This window comes from Adiantum capillus-veneris, chromosome 30 (genome assembly GCF_014529385.1).
Source record: "Adiantum capillus-veneris isolate H3 chromosome 30, ASM1452938v2, whole genome shotgun sequence".
Lineage (NCBI taxonomy): Eukaryota > Viridiplantae > Streptophyta > Polypodiopsida > Polypodiales > Pteridaceae > Adiantum > Adiantum capillus-veneris.
In genome coordinates, this window is record NC_140960.1 from 75,804,696 (window position 1) to 75,829,839 (window position 25,144).

The 25,144-nt window shown below is 45.8% G+C and overlaps 1 protein-coding gene across 1 annotated transcript in view; it reads right to left on the reverse strand.

Moving 5' to 3' along the window:
- LOC147418229 (phytyl ester synthase 1, chloroplastic-like) overlaps positions 1–24,643 on the reverse strand; it is a 177,919-nt gene extending 153,276 nt beyond the window's left edge. Inside the window, exons 1-2 of the mRNA XM_086506917.1 lie at positions 24,015–24,643; positions 23,861–23,912 (exon numbers count right to left, since the gene is read on the reverse strand). Coding sequence (XP_086363043.1) covers positions 23,861–23,912; positions 24,015–24,564 — 602 coding nt within the window. The 5' untranslated portion in view covers positions 24,565–24,643. The remainder of the gene's footprint in view (positions 1–23,860; positions 23,913–24,014) is intronic.
- Positions 24,644–25,144: the final 501 nt, after the last annotated feature.

Below are 25,144 nucleotides of genomic sequence, written 5' to 3' on the forward strand. Positions count from 1 at the left end.
TGAGTGCCGGATTCGGCGCCTGTAAATGATAGATCATTAGTAAAGGTACCTTCAAGATGGCACCAGAAGGGCGAGGCACCTGGAGAGTGGTGACCTTGCCAGCAGTGACTGATTGGGGTGAATCTTCCTCAGAAAATTCTCCTAAAAGTTGCTCTGAACTAGGAGTATAATCTGATTTATTGTCAGAGCTATCCCCAGAAGAGGAGGTGGACTCTTCCTCGGACTGTAAGTACTGCTCTCGATTCCGAGTACGAACCATCTTGATAAACTGTGCCCGAGAATCTTCAACCGATGAATCGAAAAAAAACCTGTATTCTTAAGTCCTGACTGCACAGAGCACGGAGAGAGAACTCCTGGAGGCACACCTGGCGATGGAGAGAGGCCTGGAGATCGAACGCCTAGAGGAACGCCCGGCTGAAAACATACAAGAGAACTCGCTGCTGAATTTTCTGAAAGTGAGGCTGATTTTACACCGAGCTTTAATTTAAAACCAGGTAAGTATAGATGTCAATTTATTTTAATGTGCTTCTAATGTGCTTTTTTGTTTTTTTGCACACGCCCGTGGACGAGGGTGAGGGCGAGAGGAAGGGGATGGCGAGGGGCGAGGGCGGGGACGAGAAGGCAGGCGGCGGGGGCGAGGGGATGGCGAGGGGCGAGAGGGGCGGCATGGGGGAGGGGGCGAGGGGCAAGGGGAGGTTTAAGGGCGAGGGCGAGGAGATAGGGGAGGGCGAGAGGCGAGGGCGAGGGGAGGTGGTAAGGGTTAGGGCGAGGGGCGAGGTTTAGGGGAGGGGTGATGGCTAGGGCGAGGGCGAGGGGAGGGGGTAAGGCGAGGGCGAGGAGATAGGGGGAGGGCTAGAGGGGAGGGCGAGGGGAGGGGGTTGAGAGGAGAGGCAAGGGCGAGGGGTGAGGGCAGAGGGTAAGGGCGAGGGTGAGGGTTGAAGAAGAAGAAGAAGAAGAGAGTTTTAACGTGTAGGAAACTATCCCAAGAGACCTTAAAGATCTTGCCGACGAGGAGTTGAACTCAAGACCTGTTATTCAAGAGGGAAATGGCATAACCAATCTACCACACTTGGGTGATAGAAAGAGCAAGGGAGGGGTGAGGGGAGAGTAGGGCAGCAAGGCTTCAGGGCGAGGTGACATTGATATTTTCGAGGCACTCAGAAGCAAAGAGAATGAGTGAGAGGACATCAGAAGCACCAAACAGGCAAAGGGACTAGCAAAGCACGAGCAGGGAAGATTCCTGGAATTGGAGATCATCTAACCCCTCTGAAAGAATCCGTGGCAGATAAAACGCGAAGTAAAATTGCTAGTGAACATGGTACCTTCATAAATACCCCACTCAAGAATACTAAGGCATTTATGCAGAGCAAAAGAAATTAGTTTCACTGGAGACGTTATAGATCAACAGAATTTTGTGCTTTGAAAAAGGGCATGAGTCGGGGTTGAGGTGGGTAGGTTACGACCAAGACTAGAATCATTCCTACACACAGAAGAGGGGTTACATAGGATACAGACAGAGATTGAAGAAAGAGAGTGAAGGAGATGGTTTATCCAATTCTAGAATCAAGCCCATTGAACGCAAAAGAGTCAGCAGAAGGAGAGTTGTATAAGGAGAGGGTGTATGAGATAGGATGAAAAAGAACAGCAGGGATGTCGAAGATAGTGATCCAGAAGTTATTTAAGGGTTCAGGAGTCGGCGAAGATCAACACTTGATTTTAGACTATTGATCGTCAGCTTAAGCATGATAGCATTTGATCCTAGATCCATTGACTAAAGGCAGCGGAACTCCTTCGAGGGTGGCTAATTGTACAGCTCCGTGGGGTAGAATCTCCATCACCTTATATAGTCCTTGCTATGTTAGGACCAACTTCTTTGCTTTTTTCAGATACTTAGCTTGATAAAGTAGCACCAGTGCTCCTTGCGTTATTTGCGGCTTTCTGAGATGGCGATCATGCCAGGCTTTGCGATGAAGCTGCTCTGCTTCCAGAGCCAGAGAAGCCAAACTTCGGCTTTCATCCAAAAGGAAAAGACGAGAGACAGATGCCGACCCCAAATCTCCATTGGCACGCAGACTGCCGACTTGCGGAGATCCTGAGTTGAATTCGAAGGGTGCTATCGCTTCCAAACCGAAAGCTAATTGAAATGGGGTGTGATTGGTTGTGGCTTTGAAAGAAGTTCAATATGCCCAAAGGGTGTCGTGGATAGCTTGAGCCCAACTCGAAGGATGAAGATGACATGCTTTCCGCAGGAGTGCTATCAGAACCTTATTAGTACTCTCTGCCTGCCCGTTTGCTCTAGTGTAAAAGGAACAAGATTTTCGGTAAAAAATTTTGTAGTTGGCAAACAAGGTTGAAATTGTTTCATTCACAAAGTGACTACCCCTATCACTGGTGATTTCCAAGAGACATCCAAACCTGCACAAAATATTTTCATAGAGAAACTTGGCTACCGTAGTGCCAGTGCAGTCTATTGTTGCCAGTACCTCTGCCCACTTTGTTGCATAATCTGTAGCCACTAAGAGATACTTCCAATTGCCGGGTTGGGGGGAGGGAGTAATTGGACCTGCAAAATCAATGCCCCATCTCTCAAAGGGCTGCCATGCCATAGACCTGCAGAGGACGGTCTAACTGCTTGCTTCGTTTAGGGCCACAGCGCTGACATACATCACATACTTTTACATAGGCAATTGCATCCCGAAAAATATAGGCCCACCATAAGCCACACTGGAGAATCTTCCGGGCAGTAATATGACCAGGGTAATGGCCACCAGTGGGACCACAGTGGACATCCTCCAAAATATACTCGACTTCATGAGGGGAGACACACCGCCTCAGAACACCATCCTGTCCTGACTTGTATAGCTGGCCCCCAATCAGAGTGAATGGCCTAGACTTCAACAACAGTCGTATCTTCTGCAGTGGAGAAGCGTTCTCTGGGTACACGCCAGTAGAAATCAGATGCAATACATCGCCGTACCATTCCGGAGTGGTATCCACCTTAAAGAGACTGCTATATGGGAAGTCGTCAGCAACCCTCGTTGCTTCTTCACCCGTGTGAATGTGAGAGAGGTGGTCGGTAAGGACATGATGTTTGTCGGGCCTGAGTACCACTTCGAAATCAAATTCTTGAAATAAGAGTGCCATACTCGACCTGCAACTTGTGGCTTGTTGAGCAGATAGCGCAGGGCATGGTGATCAGTAATAACTGTGAAGTGGACCCCTAATAAATAATGCCGAAATTTTTGCAGAGTATACACAATAGCCAAACCTTCCCTTTCTGTGGTGCTATAGTTGCGCTCTGCCTTGGTGAGTAGACGACTTGCATAGTGAACAGGGCAATCTAGGTTGTACTCCTTACTAGGCTGAGTCAGCACAGCCCCCACAGCTAGTTGACTAGCATCAGTATGCACATGATAAAGGAGAGACCAATTTGGGGCCACTAGGATAGGCGCTTCAGTGAGGCGTTTTTTGAGGTATGCAAAAGCTTCAGCCTCTGCATTCGACCATTGAAAGGGAACAGTAGCACTGGTTAGGCGGGTTAGGGGTTGAGCCACCTGTGCATACATGCGTATAAACCTGCGATGATAGCCTGTATGGCCTACAAAGCTCTGCACCCCTTTTGGGCTGATGGGAGGTGGTAACTTTAAGATTGCCACGATTTTCTTTGGGTAAGGCGCTAAACCTTTTGCAGACACCACATGGCCTAGAAGTGTGCTCTCAGTGACCAAAAAATGACATTTGTTAGGATTTAGCTTTAGGTGTGCCTCTCTGCATCTGAGGAAGACAGCAGAGAGCTGAGCGAGGTGTTCCTCTAGATTTTCCAATGGGGTTGAACATTGAGCACCTAAGAAGGTCGAAAAATCGTACATGAAGATGCGAAGATGATCCGTAAGTAGAGGACAAAAGATGAGATATACCACCCGATTGAAAGAAGGTGGAGCGTTTTTCAACCCAAAAGACATTCTAGTGTAAATAAAAATACCCTAGGGAGTCACAAAAGCCGTTTTCAGCTAATCACCTGGATGGATGCCCAACTGATTATATCACTAAATCCATCCATGAAACTGTACAATACATGCCCTGCTACATCTTCAAGCACACGGTCAGTGAAAGGTGTAGGGAAACCATCTGGGATAGTTACTTTATTCAGAGCGCGGTAATCTACGCACACACGGATTTTATTGGACTGCTTCTTAGGAGCTATCACCATGGGTGATAACCACTCAAAGTGCTCCACGGGTACAATGATCCCTGCCTCTTGCATTTTTTCTAACTTTGACTTGACCGCCTCACCATACTTTGGGTTGAGCTTGTAAGCTCGGCCTCTTACAGGCTTAGCCCCTTTAACCAGAGGTATAGTGTGGACACCCAATTCTGGTGGGATCCCCTCCAAATCCTTGTAGGACCAGGCAAAAACATCTTTAAAAGAGTGTATAAAAGAGACTACCTGATTGAGTAACGCGGGATGCTCCCATAGCCAAGCTGCTAAGAGTACGTGCTGAGGGTTGTTAGGATCTCCCAGGTTGACTTCTTTGATCGGGTCAGGAGGTGTAGCTGGAGAGGGTGCTTCCGAAGATGAGAAGTGAGCTGCCTCTTGGAGCTTCGAGACATCATGTGCTGGTGTTTGATCGATTGGAAACTCCGCATACTCTTCTTGCAACCATCCTAGTGGAAGCTCCTCGAAGAGTAAATCTTCAGACTCAGACATAACAGAGTGCTTTTGAAGGGGCGGGGCGTCCGACCTGGGAGATGTTAGAGGAAGGGGAAGATCTTTGGCGAGTTCATGCAGAGAAGATTTCTTCCCCCTTCGGTGATGTGTTATAGGTTCCCTGAGGCCGAGGGCTTCCATCGGCGGGTCATTTGAAGCATGAGAATTTGGGGCTGACACACTTACTTCTTCACTGGACCACTGTCTGTTGTAGGACTACTGTCTGCTGTAGGACTTTGGACATTTGTGTCCGCCTGAGGAGTTGGAAGAGAGAGTGTTACCGGCGGCACAGGTGAGTTTTGAATAGAGACCACATAGCATGGCATCGATGTGGTAGCTTCCAACCATTGTAGCAGGTGCTCGTCAGACTCGTCAGGTGGGATGGGCTGCTCAGGGTCGGGGGTGGACTATACTGACAATGAGCTGTGATGAGCCACTAATTCCATCCCTCCTTCGAGCCGAATTGGTTGCATTTGGGAGCCAGGAGTATGTATCCACATGGCGTCGTTTCCCCAATCATGAAGTGCCTTAGTATGCCGCAACCATGGTCTACCAATCAACAAAGGAAATCTTCCCTCCACCTGAGGAAGGCTGACCACCAAAAAATCCAAGCTAAAAGTGGAGTCTTGTACCCTCAGAGGCACCTTCTCTACTATGCCCACAGGGTAGACTGTCCTCTGGTCTGCCAATGTAACAGTGAATGGAGCAGGTCGGGTAGGCTGCAGACCTAAGGTCGACATAGTAAATTCTGGCATTAGATTGATTCCAGATCCACCATCCACTATGACGCCTAAGAATTGATGCCCAAGAATAGATACAATGAGACGAGGACTTTTGTAGTCGGTGAGGGGAGCAGCTGGATATGAAATCATGTAGGATTCCAAGGGCTGCACAGGTAGGTGCCCGCCACTAGGCCGTGTACCAGGGTACAGAGACTGAATTATTGAGAGGGTGTCACTTCTGAGGGTTGCAACTAGCCGGAGCATCTCATAAAGGGACACTTGTTGAAGGTGTTCTTCAAGATTGCTTCCGCTGTGGGCTTAGCTCCTACAATCTGGGCCTCCTCGGAAACTTTGACCTGTTGCAAGTCAGCCACTGCCGCCAGGAAGGCTCCATCAATGTCCGAAAGCATAGAGATTGGCCTATTCTTTTCACCACTTAAGGGTTCGACATTTTGATCAAGTTGCGGAAGTGATGGACGAGATGGTCCTGTTGGCAAACTTAAACCCAGGGCTGCTCTTTGTGCCCGAGTGAGCACGCCAAAAGGCTCTACCACGTGTTGTGGCCGAATTGTATGTGTAGCAAGTGCTGGCTGAGGAGTGGTGTTCACTGTGATTAGATTGATCTTCGGGAATGTGAACTCTTGTTGGTTTTGATTCGGGCCTGAAGATGAGGATGCCCTTTGCTTGGGACAATCCTTACTGTAGTGGTCCTTAGACTCCGGACAATGTCTGCAAGGAGGAGACCCTTCAAGTAAAGGACACTTACTTTGGTAATGCCCATATTCACCGCATCTATAGCATAAGATTGGCCGATTAGACGGACGAAACGGGGGACGAGGTGGTCACTGCTCTTGTTGCTGCATGGAGCTGGAGGCTGAGGTGTAGAAGCTTTGGAGAACTGAGGGAGTACTAGCATGATAAAAGCTGGGGGATGCAAAGTTGTTGTGTACACCTTGCTGCATAGGAGGTGCCGTCAACAGAGGGGGCAACGGGTTTTGATGGCTGTAACAGACTTGGACACTCCAAGTCAAGAATCAATCGCGACAGCACCAAATAACCACTTCAAAACAATTCACAGATCACAATAGATTTGCATTGGCCCGGCAGAGTTCCGTGCCTAGAGATATTGGCCCCAAAGACTAGCGCCCCTTTCGGTATTTCTTTATGTATTAAATCAATGCCAAAGTACAAGAGCGGTTAGGGTTTCACTCTCAGACTCTGCGTCTAGATGCTTTGAGAAGTGAGCCCTAAACCACCAATATAAAGGTTACAAGGGATGCCCGAAAGTAGAGCCCCAAAGCTTAAAAATCAAAAGCAGTTTTCTCTCTCTCTCTCTCTCTCTCTCTCTCTCTCTCTCTCTCTCTCTCTCTCTCTCTCTCTCTCTCTCTCTCTCTCTCTCTCTCTCTCTCTCTCCATGAGAGCAAAATAAAGCAATTCAACTCTCTTTCTCTCTCTCCAAATCTTTGCATGGCCAAAAGCTGCAAGAAAGAACGTCGCTAGCTGCTTTTTTTAGCCTCCGCAAAATCCGGGATTTCCGTACTTGCTGCCACGTGGCACTGGCGCCATCCTTTTTAGGGTTTCCAGCCACTTAGGGTTTCAGCCAGCAGTTAGGGTTAGGGTTTCCAGAAATTAGGGTTTTCTGAAAATTAGGGTTTTTGGCAGAAATTAGGGTTTCTGTTGCCGGTAGCCACGTCATCACTTTGTGACATACCCCCTTCTTGAAAGCATTGTAATCGACCGCGATTACGCCTGCAAAACGGACAAAAGCCATAAACCGTCTTAGCAGACACTGACTGTTAGTACCTAGGTACTAGGAACACACATCTAGCACATGTATCAAATCGACAGTCACATCACATGACATCACAGGACACAGGACATCACATGACATTCATCATTCATTCAGATGTTAGACCATGATTTATCGGCAATGTAGCTAGCAATCACATCTAGGTCCAATCGAGACCTCATCAATGTCCGATTGACTAACCCCTATTGCAACCATGTCTATTCGAGATCAATCAGACCAAAATGTTGCAGTCATTTCGTCTATCAGTTCCTGCACTCAAAAGAAGTCAAGAACAAATCAGTATCTTTATCAGGAATTCCATTTCATAAAGTCATCCAGCAGAATACTGTCAGCTCTCAGTATCCCTGAAGCTCAAAGAGACATCAGTGACTTTAGTATCAAAATCAAGGCATCTGTTGACAAAGGAGCGGAGCAACTCCCCTCTTGTGCATCCCACTGCACCAGATCTCCGGCCAAGCTGAATTCTGGGTTCTGTTTGGAATAGACTATGCTAAACCAAAAGCATCGAGGTAAAGTTTCACAATCTGAGGAATATCTGCTAGGTCCTCCTCCTCCATCCACTTCGCATCCAATGCAGGATAGTTCTTGAACTTAACCAAGAACCGCCTTCGGACTTTACCTTTAGTCTTCGTATCTTTATGTGCCAAAATCTGTTCAAGAACAAGGATCTCCTCGTTTTCTTCCACTTCGGGTTGCTCATCAGGCACATCACCCTTAAAAGGTTTCAAGAGACTCACATGGAATGCATTGTGAATCCTCCAATCATCTGACAGTTTCAATCGGAAGGAGACATCATTTATCTTTTCAGTAATCTAGAAAGGGCCGTAGTATCGCATACTGAGCTTTGGAAAAAGCCTCTCCTTTTCCTTTTTCTTTCATAGGCGTGCCTTCTCAAAACGTAAGAGCACCCAATCATCCTCCTTCAATTTCAAGTCGCGACGATGGCGATCCCCTGCCTTTTTCTGTCGTTCTTGAGACTCCTGCAAAGTCTCGCGAACCTTGGCGAAAGCCGTATCCAAATCTCGCGAATATTCATCCGCTTCAAATATCTAATCTTTCGTGCTCCGGAAGGATGGAACCTTCACAGCACTTTCCACAATCTCAAATGGAGTCTTTCCCGTCGAAGAGTGTATCGTGTTATTGTAGGCAAATTCCACCAAAGGTAAGTTCTTTTCCCATTGAGTCTTCTGATCCGAGATACAAGACTTCAATAAATCTAAAACCACTGAATTTGCAATCTCTGATTGCTCGTCAGACTGCAAGTGGAACGATGACGAGAACTGCAACCGCGTACCAATGTTCTCCCAAATTGCCTTCCGAAACAAACTCATAAATCTGGGGTCTCTGTCGGAGACAATCGTCTCAAACGAGCCATGTAATCGGAAAATCATCGTGATCATTTTGTGTTCTCGGGAGATCAAAAATGAAATCCATTGCAATCCTTTCCCAGGGGCGGGTGGGTATGGGTAAAGGCTATAACAATCCCTGTGCCTTATGCCTGTCAAACTTGACCTTCTGGCATACTGAGCAACTACGCACAAACTCTTCCACATTCTTTTTGAGTCTCGGCCAAAAGAAGTATCTCTCTACCCTTCATGATGGTAGCAATGCCGCGGTGACCCGGAAAAGGTGGACAATGGCATTCAGTCATAACCTTTTCCCTCAACGGCTGTGTAACGCACAACATAGTCTCTCTCATCAAATAGCCTTCCCGAAGGGAGTATCCAGCTACTGTCTCCCCATCCCATATCCGTGTGAAAATATCTGCAAAATCTGTATCTGTGGCATACCGATCAACCATATCCTCGAAGCTGCTATGATGTATCGCAGAAATAGCCAGAACCAACGGCTTCCGAGACAAAGCATCTGCCACCACATTCCTCTGTCCCTACACATGGACAATCTGGAAGTGAAACTGTGACAAGATGTTCGCCCACCGCATCTGCTTTTCCGAAAACTGCTTCTGTGACAAGAAGTAGCACAAACTCTGATGGTCTGTAAAGACAGTAAAATCCGCTCCAAGTAGGTAATGCCGCCACTGAGGAAGAGCATGGATAACCGCCAAAAGCTCTTTCTCATAAATCTATGCTGTCATCTCCGGCCTAGAGAACAATCGTCTCTCGTAAGCAATGACATGGCCTTCTTGCAGCACCCAAACTACGACCACAAGCATCACAATATACTTGAAATGACTTCTGCAAGTCCGGCAAAGTCAAAACTGGTCCCGTAGTCAATTTCTCTTTCAATGTCTGAAAGGCAGTCACCTCTGTGGGTCCCCACGAGAAAGGGACTCCTTTCTGTGTCAAGATATGCAAAGGGGAAGCAACCTCTGCAAACTTTCGAATGAACCACCTGTAGTACAAACACAATCCCAAGAAGCTTCCAACTTCATGGACATTCTTCAAATCGGGCCAATCACGGATAGTGTCTATCTTGGCCGGATCCATTTGCACTCTTGCTGCTGAGACAATGTGTCCCAAAAAGTGTATCTCTGAAGCAGATGATCTCTGTGTTCTGCCTCATTCCTTGGAGAAAACAATGATATCATCAAAGAAAGTGCCAACAAATAGAATATACTGTCGAAAATCTTGTCCATCATCTGGTTAAATGTCGCAAGAGCATTGGTTCACCAAAAACTCAAATAACCCAAAAGTCGTCCGAAAAGTTGTCTTGTAGACGTCTCCCGGCGCGATTCGGATCTGATGATATCCACTCTTCAGGTCAATCCTGTTGAAGCACGAGGATCCCTATAACCTGTCGAGTATATCATCGATCCTAGGAATCGGAAATCTATTCTTGATGGTGATTTTGTTGAGAGCTCTATAATCAATGCACATTCTCCAAGATCCGTCTTTCTTTAAATCCAACAACAGTGGAGAGCAATATGGTGAAGTACTATGCTGGACAAGACCCTTTTCCAAGAGGTCTTTCATTAGGTTCATAATCTTTTCATTCTGTACTCGGCTCACACGGTAAGGTTGCCGGTTCGGTGACGTGCTTCCAGGTATCAGGTCAATGGTCTGATCCTCAGGCCCTCTAAAAAGCAATCGGCATGAGTGTGGAGAAAAATCTTGGCGTTCTTTTGTTCAGGTCAAAACATATTGAACCTTTATCCATCGTTCAGTTCTCTCCCAAAAGAATGAGTAAAGAAACTGAAGTTCATCAAGTACAATCTTTGAGCCCTTCATTTGTCAAAGTCGCTTTCTCGGCCTGGTAATCAACCACGGCGTAGTTCTGGTGGTACCAAGGGATTCCGAGTAGAACGTCACTCGCGTGCCCTGAACATCCTTGTCATTGCAAACGAAGTTTGCCAATGCTCGGTGTAATGGCAACATCCCATCTGGGTGCTAGTCGAACTACCCCCGCCTGTGGCGTCAGTCTGTCGAGCGTAATTCCAAATCGAGCCGCCAATTCCAAGTGAAAAGAAGTTGCAACGCCTTGGCTCCTTCAAAAGAGCTTCCTGATCCTTCACTTTGCCCCAAAAAGCGGCAAAGTTTGTACTTTCATTCATTTGATTCGGTGCAGGTCCCACGCCATGTGGTACCATTTCTGCTTTTCTATCTGCCTTTTCTGCCACGTTCCTCAGCTGCTCTCAAACTCTCAGGCCTATCGTCGTCTTTATCATTATGTTCTTTCTGTGCCTTTTTAGGGCACTTCGCGGAGATATGTCCATGTTCCCCGCATACAAAGCACTTCCCCTCTCTGATGAAGCGAGCTCTCTCCTCAGGAGTAAGCTTGGGTCGTGCATCCTTTTTCTCTGGGTTGCTCTTTTTCTTTCTACTTTCATTCCTAGAAGTCTGTTCGGCTCGTTGTGTCATGTTCTCATCTGTGGGGTAAGTCAGACTGCCAGAGTGAATGGCAAAACCCCGCTTCGCATGACTCATCAACTCCTCAATAGAAGCTGACTTCTGCTCCAAGCAGTGATCTCGGATCTCTGTAGGTAGACCCAATGTGAACGGCTCAATTTGTTCTCTGAACGAGATCTTCTTGAATGAAGAGGTGGGTAGAAAAGAGCTCCAGAATCTTTCACAATAAGCATTGATAGTATCTTTCTTGGTCATACGAAGATGGTTCCAAGCAACTCGTATATCTCGTTCATATTCTTGCGCCAACCAAGAAGAAATAAAAAGCGTTTAAAATTCAGCCATTTAACTGGCGCAGTCTTGTTTAAAAGAAGCATGGACCACCAAGTACGAGCATTCCCCTTAGGGTAAGAGGTAGCTCTCCGAATCTTGGAGTGCTCTGAATAGCGTCCTCCCGCGAAAGTAATGTCAAACTGTTGTATAAAAGACAAAGTCTTCGAAGCATCTGAGTATCCTGAAAAAGTATCAAACTTGATCAAGTGGCCACCTTCCTTAAACTCTCGGACTTTCTTGCTTTTATCTTCGAGAAAGTCATACCGGTTGGCTTTGTAAAAATTCTTCTTGTTCGCATAAAAGTTTCCGTCATCGGAATCTGAGTTGTCTGTAGACGAGTCCTCAGTAGAGCTGTCACTCTCTGGGCGAGATTTAGCCTTCTTTGCCTTTTTCTTGCCCTTTCCGAAGCTTTGTTTCTTGCTTCGCTTTTTACCTTTTCTGTCTTCTTCGCTCGAATCTGAAGAGCTAGAAGAACTGTCGGAAGAAGAAGAAGAAGAAGAACTGGGTACTCCTTCAAATCGAACACGCTTCTTCTGTTTCTTTGCCTTGTCAAAAGTCGACTGACGACCCAAGTATCCCGGGAAGTCTGTGCTTTTCTTTTGCTTTTTGCCGTGCTTTTTGGCTTTCTTCTGCGCGTCAAAAAGCTGAGCAATCCGTGCATCTACCACCTCTTGTAATTCCTTCTCTGAATACTGTTTTTGATCATAAGGTTTCTTGAGAGTGGGTTTCAGGGGTGGTGTAGTGGTTTTCTGCCACTGCGCATGCACTTCCTAAAAAGAAGTCTCGCTCATATATTTTGCCAATTTCGGATCCTTCGCAAAACTGAGCATCATCTTTGTTGCATCGCCGATCAATTGACGATGCTTCATCTCTCTTTGCTCCGCCTCAGTAGGCCGAGGCGGACCATACTCTCTGTCTGAATCTTCGTTGTGATCCCTGCCCGCATCTCCAGATGCAGAGGGAGTCGACTGATCCTTGCATGAAGCCATAGGTGCTGCGGAAAAAAAATTGGGGATCGGATTTCCCGTAGAAGAGAAATCGGTCGTGCTCTGATACCACTGTAACAGACTTGGACACTCCAAGTCAAGAATCAATCGCGACAGCACCAAATAACCACTTCAAAACAATTCATAGATCACAATAGATTTGCACTGGCCTGGTGGAGTTCCGTGCCTAGAGATATTGGCCCCAAAGACTGGGGCCCCTTTCGGTATTTCTTTATGTATTAAATCAATGCCAAAGTACAAGAGCGGTTAGGGTTTCACTCTCAGACTCTGCGTCCAGATGCTCTGAGAAGTGAGCCCTAAACCACCAATATAAAGGTTACAGGGATGCCCAAAAGCTTAAAAATCAAAAGCAATTTTCGATCTCTCCCTCTCTCCATGATAGCAAAATATAGCAATTCAACTCTCTTTCTCTCTCTCCAAATCTTTGCGTGGCCAAAAGCTGCAAAAAAGAACGTCGCTAGCTGCTTTTTGTAGCCTCCGCAAAATCTGGGATTTCCATACTTGCTGCCACGTGGCACTGGCGCCAACCTTTTTAGGGTTTCCAGCCACTTAGGGTTTCAGCCAGCAGTTAGCGTTAGGGTTTCCAGAAATTAGGGTTTTCTGAAAATTAGGGTTTCTGGCAGAAATTAGGGTTTCTATTGCCGGTAGCCACGTCATCACTTTGTGACAATGTCCATAGGGTGAGACCATGTTGGATGCAGGTGCTAGCCCTTGTTGGAGAGAAGGACCTAGACTTTGTTGTATTTGCCGCAATCCTTTGATATAGTAACAATCCTTATCTTCGTGCCCAGATTTTTCGCAGAAGTGGCAATAAGCCCGAAGGGGATAGTCCTGTGGAGGATGTCCTGGAGAGCGACAAGAGCTACACCATACCATAGCTTTAGTCTCCTGCTGAGACCGAAGCTCTTCTAGCTCTCTCTTGATTTGATCCAAAGCCTCAAGGTGCGATGGTTTCTCTTGTCTAAGAGAGATTGATTTCTCTTCTTGGAGAGCGCGTTGTAGTTTTAGGGCTTCAAGTTCCCTGCACAAAGAAGTCCATGGATCAGCAGGACTACTTTCTTGGCTAACCATAGTCCTTGTCCAACTTTAGTGCTCTCTTGCCCTCAGGCCTGGACTCCCTCTGGACAGTTCCACACTAGCTATGCAATGCAGGGCAGTTAGATTTCCCGAGGGGTGTTTCCAAAAAGTGAAAGTAAATAGATAATAAGAAAGAAATCAACAAAAAGGATAGATAGTAGTCACACGCTGGTGACACAAGACCAGTTAATTCCTTGTAGAAATTAAGAAAATTTGTTTGCTTAAGCCCATTCCTTAATGTTTAATCATGGGCAAGCTAGAACAAGATCAACTAAAGGAAGAACCCAAAATTGATAATCGTTTCTCCTTTCTCTCCGTAACAAATGAAGCATTTGAGCAATGTTGGAACCCAGCAGTAGCAAGCATCTCAAATTAATAGGACAAAAGGAACATTGAAAAATTAATTTCTTCTCCAACATTTCCATCTGGCTTCTCCAAACCTTGAAAGCGATGTACACAGAGTCATTATGTAAGATTGCATGTCAAGTGTCCTTAAAACCACACTCTACATGCTATCTCAGCAGTGTTGCTTTATTTGCATTTTTAAGAAGCGTTAGATGATATTGAGCAGTATCTCTCTAAATGCGTTCTTACAAAATGAGATTTAGCAAGTTGATACTCATGGACATACACAAAATCACTCAACCTATGGCATCAGATCTTGTTAATGTTTTTGAATGATCTATAACCTACTGTTCTCTCTCCATCTGTGTTTACACTGTCTCCTTGTCTACTTCACAAAGTGAGTGAAGACCACGCCAATGCGGAAGCTGTATAGTGCGGGTGTGCATGCGACGAGTGTACGATGATAGACTGTGTGTGGGTGGAGTACTCACTAATAAATGAGTGAGACCCCTTATTCTTTTATGTAGAAAAAATAAGCTCAGTGGTCAGTGAAGTCAATGGGCAAACATCCGACCTCAAGGCAAAGCGCATGCCGCCTTTATCCCAACATACTCTCACTTAGAGGCGAATGTGCCAATAAGTGGGTCCTACTAGCTAACTACTAGTATATACAAGTTATATATAAGCAAAAGACTCTATCAGCCTGCGCCCGTTGGCTCATTCACTCAATTTACATGCAGTCGTATCGGCTCTTGTGATATGCAAGTGTGTAAATCCAGCCTAGAGCTTGCATGCGAATCTTGCAGACATCTCTGTATGGTCTGCATAGCTCCACAATATATCATGCTAGTGTCAGTCATCATACGACTGACAATGCCTGCTGCAAATGCTTGGGCCTCGACACTAGTAGGTCGTACATGAGACGCCCGAACGCTAACGAAATCTACGCAACCTTGGTTGTACTAGCCTCCTCAGTGCTATCTGCATATACTATATCATCAAGACTACTCATCATGTCTCGATGTGTCATCGCCGACCATGGGATGCCTCTCAACCATATGCACAACTATGTGTCCTTGCATTAACTCATCAGCCTCTACCATGTGTATCAAAGGACTCCATGTTCGACATCTCTGCGTGGAGCAAACTTGCTCTATCTCTGTCCGTATCAAAGAACTCCATGTTCATTATCTCTGCGTGTGTCTCTAGGGAGCAGACTCACTCAACCTCTATCTGCGTAGACTCTGACAACACCTGTTGCGCCTCACTGGAGTAATCCCGCTCCACCTCTGCTTCTACAAAGTCCACTAACATGTCCTGCACAACTGTATGCTTTGTCTCATGAGCTCACTCGCGAATGAGAGAAGTCTTACCTCTCACTTACCACATGTCAATGACGCAATCAAGACCAAACCGTCTCAAACCTCAGATACGTCCAATGGAGCGGCAAAGCCAAATCTATAGCTCCGCTCGCAATCACAAGCAATCCTCAACACATCTGGAAAGATTTCTCTCTAAGCAGTATCTCACACCCACAGTCTGCTAGTTGTCGCAGCGAGAACAAACTTTGCGCGATGTCAGGAACATAATGCACATGTTGTAGCGCAGGAGGCACACCACTGGGTAATGACAAGCATACATCTCCTGCTCCTGCAATGTCAAACGCCGAATCATTTGCCAGCTGCACACAACCAAGACTCCCACTAGAGAAAGTGCTAAGCCACTCACGGCATGGTGTGATGTGGAAGACTGCATCCTTATCTAGCAACCAACGAGAAGAAATTTCACATGTGCCAGACATATAAGCATGAGGAACGATAGAGGTAAACATGACATCACCGTCACTGGCATACTGAGCCACCTCTCTAGCATGTGGCAAAACCATCCTTGCATCTCACATACATCGTTGCCGCTACCTCATACGTCAAAAGCAACGACGCCCAATGCACCCTGTGTGACCCAATGCCCATTGCCAACAATGCAAGTATCGGCATAAACGAGACCTCCGTCTCTCATGAGTCATCTCTACAAACTTTGAAATGTCACACATATCTGCTAAATGGATATCAAGAAACCAAAATCCGTGTATGCATCAAAATTGTATAGTGAGAAACCCTGCGAGAAATCGGGCAAAGTCTCCCTTGTAAACTAAGCAAAATCTCAAACAAAATCTCAACCATAAACCGCATCAAAGATGCCAAAGTGAGAGATCACCTCGACCACGACACGATCATAGCTATAATCAACGCATATGCAACCAGTAACTCAACGTAGCTCTACCACAGAAACCTGTAGAACCTGTAACGATCGAAAATAGTACATAACATGTAGCCTGTAGCCACTATGAGCATACATTATAACTCACTATAGCCAGAACTTGGGAAAAATCCGACAGAGTTTCCCCTGTAATTTGAGCAATATCTCACCAAAATGGGTACACACATAGACTTGTGAAGCCAACTAGCACATAAACAGAAATTGTTATACACTTGGCGAAACCTAACCATAAGAGTCTCCGAAACTTTCAAGACAAAACCTGTGGGTCGAAGCAAAACGCATAAACTTGTCCGAGATAAACTGTCTCATATGAAAATCCACGCATAGGCATATATAAACCGCCAAACTATAGCAACAGAGCTCACTCCCGCACGACTAGCTCTCCAGACAACTCCACTTGTTCAAAACACCTGAACACCAAAGAACATGTCACCTATGAGCTGTAACTAGCTCAATCCGTATCCGCATATAGATACATAACCAAGAAGCACAAAGCGAAGTACTACAACTTCTCTAAAATCCCACACAATTTCAATGCACACAAAACCGCATCCGGATGTGTATCAATCCGAAAGCCACATCCCAAATCAGCACTTTTTTACACAAATACAAGGTAATCATCTCTCACATAGCACCACAGGGTGACATACATATCCAGAGACGCAAACTACATAATGTTCTGCATTGTAGGTCCAACTATCAAAGCATCTATACGTAGAAATTATTGCACGTTGCTACAGAAATTCAACGTTCAGAATTTCAAAATTCTCATATCGCCAACGCGTCCAGACGTCAAGAAATCCTAGGATAAACTCTTAAATCATATAGATCCGAGTCCGTGTGTGAGAGATACTTAAAAAACAACGTTTTGCAGCCAAAAGTGTAAAACAAACCTGTTGTTGCTGCACCTACTGTAATTTTGAACAAAATTTCAGAAAACAAACATCGCCATCGCGTCACCCCAACCTAGACTCTTGGGTCATATCCATCCGGCCCTCTCAAGATTTGCAAAAATTGGTGTTTCAAAGCCCGAAAATGGTAAAAAACGAGTTGCAGAATTCTTGTTGCTGCTTTTACTCCGCTTTCCATGACACAATGTCAAGGTTGCTGTCGCCACTCCCCCTGCGCTCTGAAGAGCACGCCAATGCAAAAGCTGTGTGGTGTGGGTGCACGTGCGGTGAGTGTAGAGTGATAGATTGTGTGTGGGTGGAGTACTCACTATTAAATGAGTGAGACCCCTTGTTTTTTTATGTAGAAAGAATAAGGTCAATGGTCCGCAAAGTCAATGGGCGGCCGGACATCCGACCTCGAGGCAAGGCACATGCCGCCTTTACCCCAACAGTGAGCATCCAATACGGTGTCAAAGTGCACGGTTCTTTGGGGTTAACAGGAAAAGCACCAGGCTTTTGGTTGTGAGAGAGAATCGAGAGAAAGGAGCAAAAATAGAGAGTACCACTGCAACAGAGACCCAATCCAACACTATATCTATTGAATATCATAAAATTTGTACAACATGTGATCAAAACCGACCCCCGATAATCACCGAAAAACATACGAAACCCTGGATAAAGGTGGCATCCTCAACTCTAGCACCAAAACACGATGACTAATTGCTACTTGGCCTCCAACTAATCATAAATCCAGTCCTTGCTCGATATATACTCAAGCCTCGTTCTTGGCATACACTTGAGTCCTCAATGATCACAAATTGGCCCTATTCCAAGCATTGGTATCCAACCCCTTGTACCTGAGCTAGCCTAATCCCTTCCCAAAACTGCACAAAAACTACTACATTAAACCTTCAAGAGAACTATCCCTTCCCAACACCTATCCACTATGCAAACAAACCCCTAAACTGATCACCATAACCCAAAAACAAAACCCTTCTTCTTTACACCCAAGAGAACAAGCAAAATTCCAACTGCTTTCCTTTCCTTTCATGCTCCCGATTCCCTTCTTCCTTGCTATCCTTGGTCGAGAGCACAAAATCGCCTAAGCTTTATCATTCTTCCTCAATCCTGCCCCAATTTTCTATGACTTGCCCCAAAGAAACCCTATCTTTCCTCCTCCTTGGCTCCTTCTTCAAGATCAAAAGAGAAAAACCAGAGAGTTAATTAATAATGTTGTCTTCTTTACCGTCAAGACCGCCAAAAACCCCTGCGCAAGAGAGAGAGCTTGAAAGCCTCTATACCCTCAAGCTTTGAGAGAGAGAAGAAGAAGAAGAGTATTTTAATGTCGTAGGAAACTAACCACACGCGCGCACACGCACACGCACAGAGTTCCCCTCCCCTTCTTCTTCTTCGTCCACTTGAGTAAAAATTCCCGCGAGAGAGAGATGTTCGAGAAACTCCCCTTCCCCCCTTCTTCACCTTCCTCTTCTTCACTGAAAGAGAGAAGGGGGGGGGGGGCGGGGGCGGGGGAGGGGGGGGGGGGGGGGGGGGGGGAGAAATCTTCTTTTGCCTCAAGCACCCTCCACAATAGCCTTCTTCCTCCTCTTCTTCTTCTCTTCCCTTCTTCCTCGAGCTCCTCCTCAGACTCTTCCTTGTCTGGCCCATAAAAATCCCTCCCAAAAATAGCATAAGAAAAATCTTCCTCCCTCTGTTTTAGGAAACCCCCCCTTCACCACCACATTCCTCTTGCATGTAATCCTCCTCAAGCCCCGAGGTGGGACAATCACGGTGTCAAGATTGTCCCTTGCCTCATATTTTAATGAGTACACCTCTCTCAATAAAAGCTAGGGCCCCTTGGGCGCACAAGGTGGGAACTACTCCCCCTTAGCTCTGCCGTGAACTGCCGCCACCGCCTTACAGCACTGCCCGTCTCTGGCAGCAACACCACAAGAGCTGCCCGCCATGGCCATGGAGTGTGAGCTCCCTACTAAGGGAGAGCCTCACCTTTGTGATGCTAGGAGACTCCACATTATTATAAATATATCACTGAAATGTTCCCCCTTCTTAAGTTGTTTGGCCAAAACTTGCTCATTATGAGCCCGAATGAGGTGCAGTAAAGACCGGCTAGCCTCTGGAGTTGTCGTCCACAGCTCGATCATCAGATTCAGCTCACAAGCCGGAAAGAAACCCCATTATTTAACCGATCTGGCTAGCACCAAAGAACTTCAAAAAGCCACAGATTGAGCAAGTTAATTCGCACCAGCTCCGTTCCAGACCCGATTGGAGCCTAGAAATATCCAGCATGATACCAATCCCATGCAACTAACACTGTTTTGGGCACAAAACTCATCCGATCCACCATTTGCAACCACGACAAACTACATCAACTCGAGCAAATGCAACCTGATGACCAGTTTTCTCGCCGTGTCCGCAAAACGGCACGACAGCAGCAGATAGATTCTCTCCTAGTGTTCTACTAGCACTTCTTGCTCATCCCAATTCAGCATTGTTTGTTCCAATTTCTCTAAGCCATTGCAAGAGGGCACCCATCCTCCGACCTTGAGTTTCACAGGTCCCCAAAACTGAGTTATAATGTGCAATGTGCACACATAGTTTATGGGGAGAGGGATGGACTACCAGAAACGCCAGAGATATGGCTGTGTAGGGCTGAAAACAGCAAGCACAACGAGAGGGTGCAATCCTGCTAGAAAACACCAGGCTGCAGCTCTTGTAGATTGCACTAAAAGATGGGGCAACGGCTGCTTCTATAAGGATAAATTCACCAAGAGTTTCAGTGCCGCTGACTTTGCCTTAATTGTGCAAGTTTAAACGCAATGTGAGCTCAATATCTCCCAACCTAGTGATCCATTTGACATTGGACCAGAATTATGACATTGTCCTATCCCACGTTACATGCGGCTGTTGTCAGATGCCCACCACAAAGTAACACTACCCATCAAAGATGTGTACAAACCATTTGTGCAAAGAGGCCAAAATGGAAAAACTTAATCTCTTGGACTTGTCCGAGCACGTGGTCCTACAAACAAGCTAACAAAGACCATCACACCCAATAGACAAACCTTGGCTCTGAGGACATAGTAGCAGCATGTGGCACATAGACCCATGTGCACATGATACCTTTGTGAGTGACAATGTGGAAGCATGAGAGAGAGAGAGAGAGAGAGAGAGGGAAATGCAAGACAGAAGTGAAGGTTCCTGATCAGCCCCTGTCACAGAAACAGAAGCGTGTTCTTACAACTTTAAATCTTATCTATTATTTTTCATAGGACTCTGCACGACACAAAATTGAGAAAAACAATGCAGAAAATTGACATAGCATTGAGGACCTGAAGGTGAGTTGGTCCCCCCCCCCCCCCCCCCCTTTAAAGGAGATTCTTATTAATTTATCGATTACAAGCACGTGAGTCCAAAACAGAATTCATTGTTCATGTCCCAAATCCTATTCTGATGCATAAAGATACATGGTTTCATAAGCCTATTGGCTGAAATTCATCATACCTGTAGCCGAGAAAGGCTATATCTGCTTCGTACTCAGATTTTCAACGCAGGAGAGGCTTCTACTGATAATTGGTCGCGTAGGGAATGCCGACACAAGTTCCTCTTGGCTGAAATCTACTTCTGGAACGCGTCAGAATGCTTAAATTTTTGTGGGCAGCCGGTTCTGCCCTTGTCTGAGTGCGACTATTCCCCGCAAGGACGCAGACAAGCTCCTATGGCTACACTCTGCTTCTGTCGCGGGCTTCACAGCCTCTGCACGGCCTTCACAGATACCAGAGCGAGAGAATCGTAGAGAGAGAGAGAGAGAGAGAGAGAGAGAGAGAGAGAGAGAGAGAGAGAATTGGTTGAACCAAGGGAGAGGAGAGTGCGCGTGAATGGAAACTGCTGCAGAGTGGTCCCAAAAGGTAGCGCTAGCTGTTCTGTATAGACTTACGAGAGATTTCGGCCATCTGGCATTGCATAAGGGGGGGAGAGAGAGAGAGAGAGAGTAAACTTTCTACATTGGTCTTCCAGATTTTCCAACGTTATAGCTGAGATTTTTTAATGTTCATTTATTTTGGTCCCGTTGGCCACTGAGTTTATAAGGTTTTCTAATCTTTACACTTAAAAATAAGCATTAAATCCCAGTTTTTTGGTCAATCTGGGGTATTATTAACACGGCCTAATTTATATCTCTTTCGACTCAGTCTGCCAGCTCCCACCGGATCGTACTTCCATTGTGTCCGATGGGCGGCCACCGCAAAACTATTAAATTATGGCTTTTTCGAGCAAACTAGGGACACCATCTTATTCATGTGCTTGTTCTGAACTATTCTGCACTTCGTCCGGCTATTGTTCTACTTATCATACTATCCGGACATGGATAATTTTCCAGATGGCACATTGCACCGATAAAATACATGTTCATAACTAATTGGTACCAATAAATTCATACATTCATTTTGTGTGCACAAAAATCATTTTCATTTATTTGTAGCCGTAGCTAATCATTTTCATTTATCTATAGCCGTAGCTAAAATTCTTACAGCCCCCCATAACCATGTGATCACCAAAGCCCTAATGGGCAACAGAATGTGTGAGAAAGAGTGCCCCTGCCCCTACATATGTACCAGGCAAGGGGCTAGGTTGGGCAAAACACTCAAAACCCCATGACCATACTAACAGGGGCGCCTAATAAATCCATATATCCAAGTGGATGCAAGAGCAAAAGACGGGCGGCCGTCCGGCCAAACCGGCCCAGCCAAATCAGATACAATCTACATGCAAATGCAATGGGTGGCCAGCCCAAGAGACACACTAGCCGTGAGATCATGCCCTAGACCAACGTGAAGCAACAGATACTATAACGCTCCCCCTCAGCACCAGATGCTGAACATACCAGTAGAAGCCAAAGATGTGAGGCCGACAATGAAATGTTTGTTGCGATGTCCATAGGACCATACCCCATGAGTGTAGCGATAGTCTAGGGAATCACAACTACCAAGAAATCTCGAAGTAAGACGCCATCACAAGCAGCATAGACAATTGATTCTCTACCTCTACCCAAGGAAAGGTACTACTCCAAAAGATAGGTCCCAAACTGAGTCTAGAGAATATTATGTGATGGACTCAACACTCGTAAAGGAGTGCAAATAGGTTCGCAAAATGTCCAATTCTGCATATGAAGATTTGTGGTCACCCATTTGAAGAAAAGAAAAAGAAACCGCAACCCGAAGTGGCCTGGCGATTGATCCACAAAAACTCCAGGAAGGTTGGACTGAGAAGTCTACACCACAAAAGTCTTTCATAACAAGGAAAGCCAGACTCGGTGCACATTCAGTAGGCAGTATTCCAACAATTAGCCAATCTCCTCATAGGCTCTCTCGTCCTTAGGCCTAATTGAATCAAGCCCTCGAAGAATTCTCTAATATCCACACGCATCCCTCTACCCAAGATAGATGAGAAGCACACAAAAAAGGGGACTGAAAGGTTGTGGATTCTGGATCCATATGGATCCGTTTATCCAATAGAGGCATAGGCACATGAAAAAAGGGACTACAACGCCTTCCTTTATTGAGCAAAACTCAATCGGTAAGGCTGACAGACCTCTAGGCAGCTCCTATAAAGTGACAAGAAGATAGGGTCATATTTTTCTGCCATCACCCACCACGTGCCAGCCAACCATATATGGAAGCACCATGAAACGCCTTCTATGGCGCCTCAGCACGTCATATGAGCCTGAAGTGTCATACATAACTCTGTGACATTGTGGTTGGCTACATGGGTTTATTGCAAGCTGCACACAACCCCCCTCGAGTTGCTAAGCTCACATCAAAGTAACCAGTCCCTAACATGAACCTGGTGAGATACCACAGTCTTCACATGGTGATACTCCCAAGTCATACACTTACACATCTCCACTCTGCTAATCCACTGCTCCATAAATAACTCTTTGATCCACTTGTGAATCAACTTAAGATTACACAGCATGTTCCTCTTTCAACTCTTTCAAATCGTTAGGCCATGAAGGACCCACCTCAGATACTTACCTCTTTATAGTCCTAATGCGTTCTGTTTTGCCAATTGCCCTGCCTCAAATGCAAAGTCTAATAGATGTCTTTCACTTTACATCCAATTGTTAGATCCCTATGACTTGACTTAAAATTATCCTCAAAGTGCATAACAACAAGCAAGTGCTCAAAGAAGGTTGCACCTACTAAAATCCCCACCACCCCACCTCACTCTGCTATCATTGATTCACATAGATTCACTCGATAGTAGAGGCATGGGAGGCCTCCTGTCAATGCACAAAAGTCCAAGACTCTGTATCCAATCGTTGGATCCCCATGACTGCCTCAAAAGTTAAAACGCTGGGGGCCTCGGCATAACCACAATCAAGTGTTCAAAGAAGGTTGCACCTACTAAAATCCCCACCAGCCAGCTCACTCTGCTATCAGAGATCTACATTAGAATAACTCTATGCAAAGTGCAATCCATTAAACTTGGTGCTGTTGCACTAAAGTGTAGCCATCACCACATTGCCAGGACAGCCTCATGAAATCACCACCCCAAAATTATAACCTGCTGCTTGAAGCTTGCTACCAATCCCAAATTAAAACTAGCCATTGTACTTGCCAATTTGGCACGTCTGCATTTATAACCCCAACAATGCTATGCTCAAAACTCCAAAGGCATCATCTGCAATTGGCATAATTACAATTCAAGAGTCATAAGATCCTCACATACTCTGACATGATGAGCATGTTAAGTAAGATCACATGCAAAATACATATCATTGCTAGCACACACATTATTAATTTTGCAATGTGAACTCCATGTTTGAATTTGGCAGACCTTTGTCAGACTGTAAGCTAATATGTACCGACATACCGTCCAAGGCTCTCATAGTGTCGAATCATTCCTAGCCCAGTACCGTCCATGCCTATTGAAAAAAAACCCAACTGGGTATCATTGTGAGCTGTCCGACTGCTTTGTGTGGTTAAGCTAAGAGACACTTGCGCACGGAATAACAAATTTAACCAACCTGGAAGGAAAAGGAGAAGAGGGGCATCCTGGGGAGGTACACCACACTCCAAAGGGCAGAACCAGCGTGGAGAACTATCTGTGGTTTGAATAAGTTCAGAAGCACGTTGTATGTAATCTTTGATGCCACGGAGCTCAGTAGGAAGGTCAACAACTTGGCGAGACGATGGAGTTGATGACAATGATGAAGAAGGTGGAGAGAATTTCTCTGAAGAATAATTTGTTGAGCCATTCCCTGGCAACGAGGACAATGACAAAGATGAGGAATTGAGATCTTCCTCAGCAAATTTACGGCCGCCCGTCTCAGACATGCGCTCTCCGAGACCTGTGGAGGTTCTGAGTTCAACCAGCTTTGTTGGGTTTGATATTGAGGTCTCCCCACTTGATACATCATCGGCAAGCACAGCTGACAAGAGGAAAGGCCTTTTGAGCTTCCTGGAAGTGGGTATTCGTGAAATAGAAGCAGGCTGGAGAGAGCGTATGTTGGGCTTATCAAGAGGCCGAAATCTGCAAGAACTGGAGAGCGTCTGCTGTTGCTGAAGGGCGTCCATAGCGTCCTCTTGACAGACTTTGCAACGTACTCAATTAATCAGCGACACACTGTAGTAAGTGCGTCCACGTTCAAAAGTTCGCCTTCGTGGTCCTCGTGCTCCTTTCAACTATGACCAATGGAATGCTAGTACTGCTACCAAAAAAAAAGGCACTTTTCAACCATGAGAATGCAAGGGCAGGTGCACACTGGATCTAGGGTCCTAATTAGGCAACGTATCACTAGTGCGGGAACTTGGGATCAATAAACTCGCCCAAATAAGGCAACGAGGCATGGGCTTGATCTCCACTATCAAATTTCCAGCTAAACTAGTGGAAAACTCGAGATCAATAAACTAAGGGTAACATATGGTGAAAGAGGGAGTAAACTAGAGTAGTGTACACACGCCATACCCACATGGTGGCTTGATGTTTGAATAGTGTGGCGGTAAGGCTTTTGTGTGGGATCCTTGAGGTCCTAGGTTCAACCTCATGCAATGTGAGGGTTGTGATCTAGAGGTGAACAATGGTCCCCTTTGGAGAGTTGGACAATCCGGATCACCCAATGATTCGGGACCATGGTTATGAGGAACAAGGATGCAC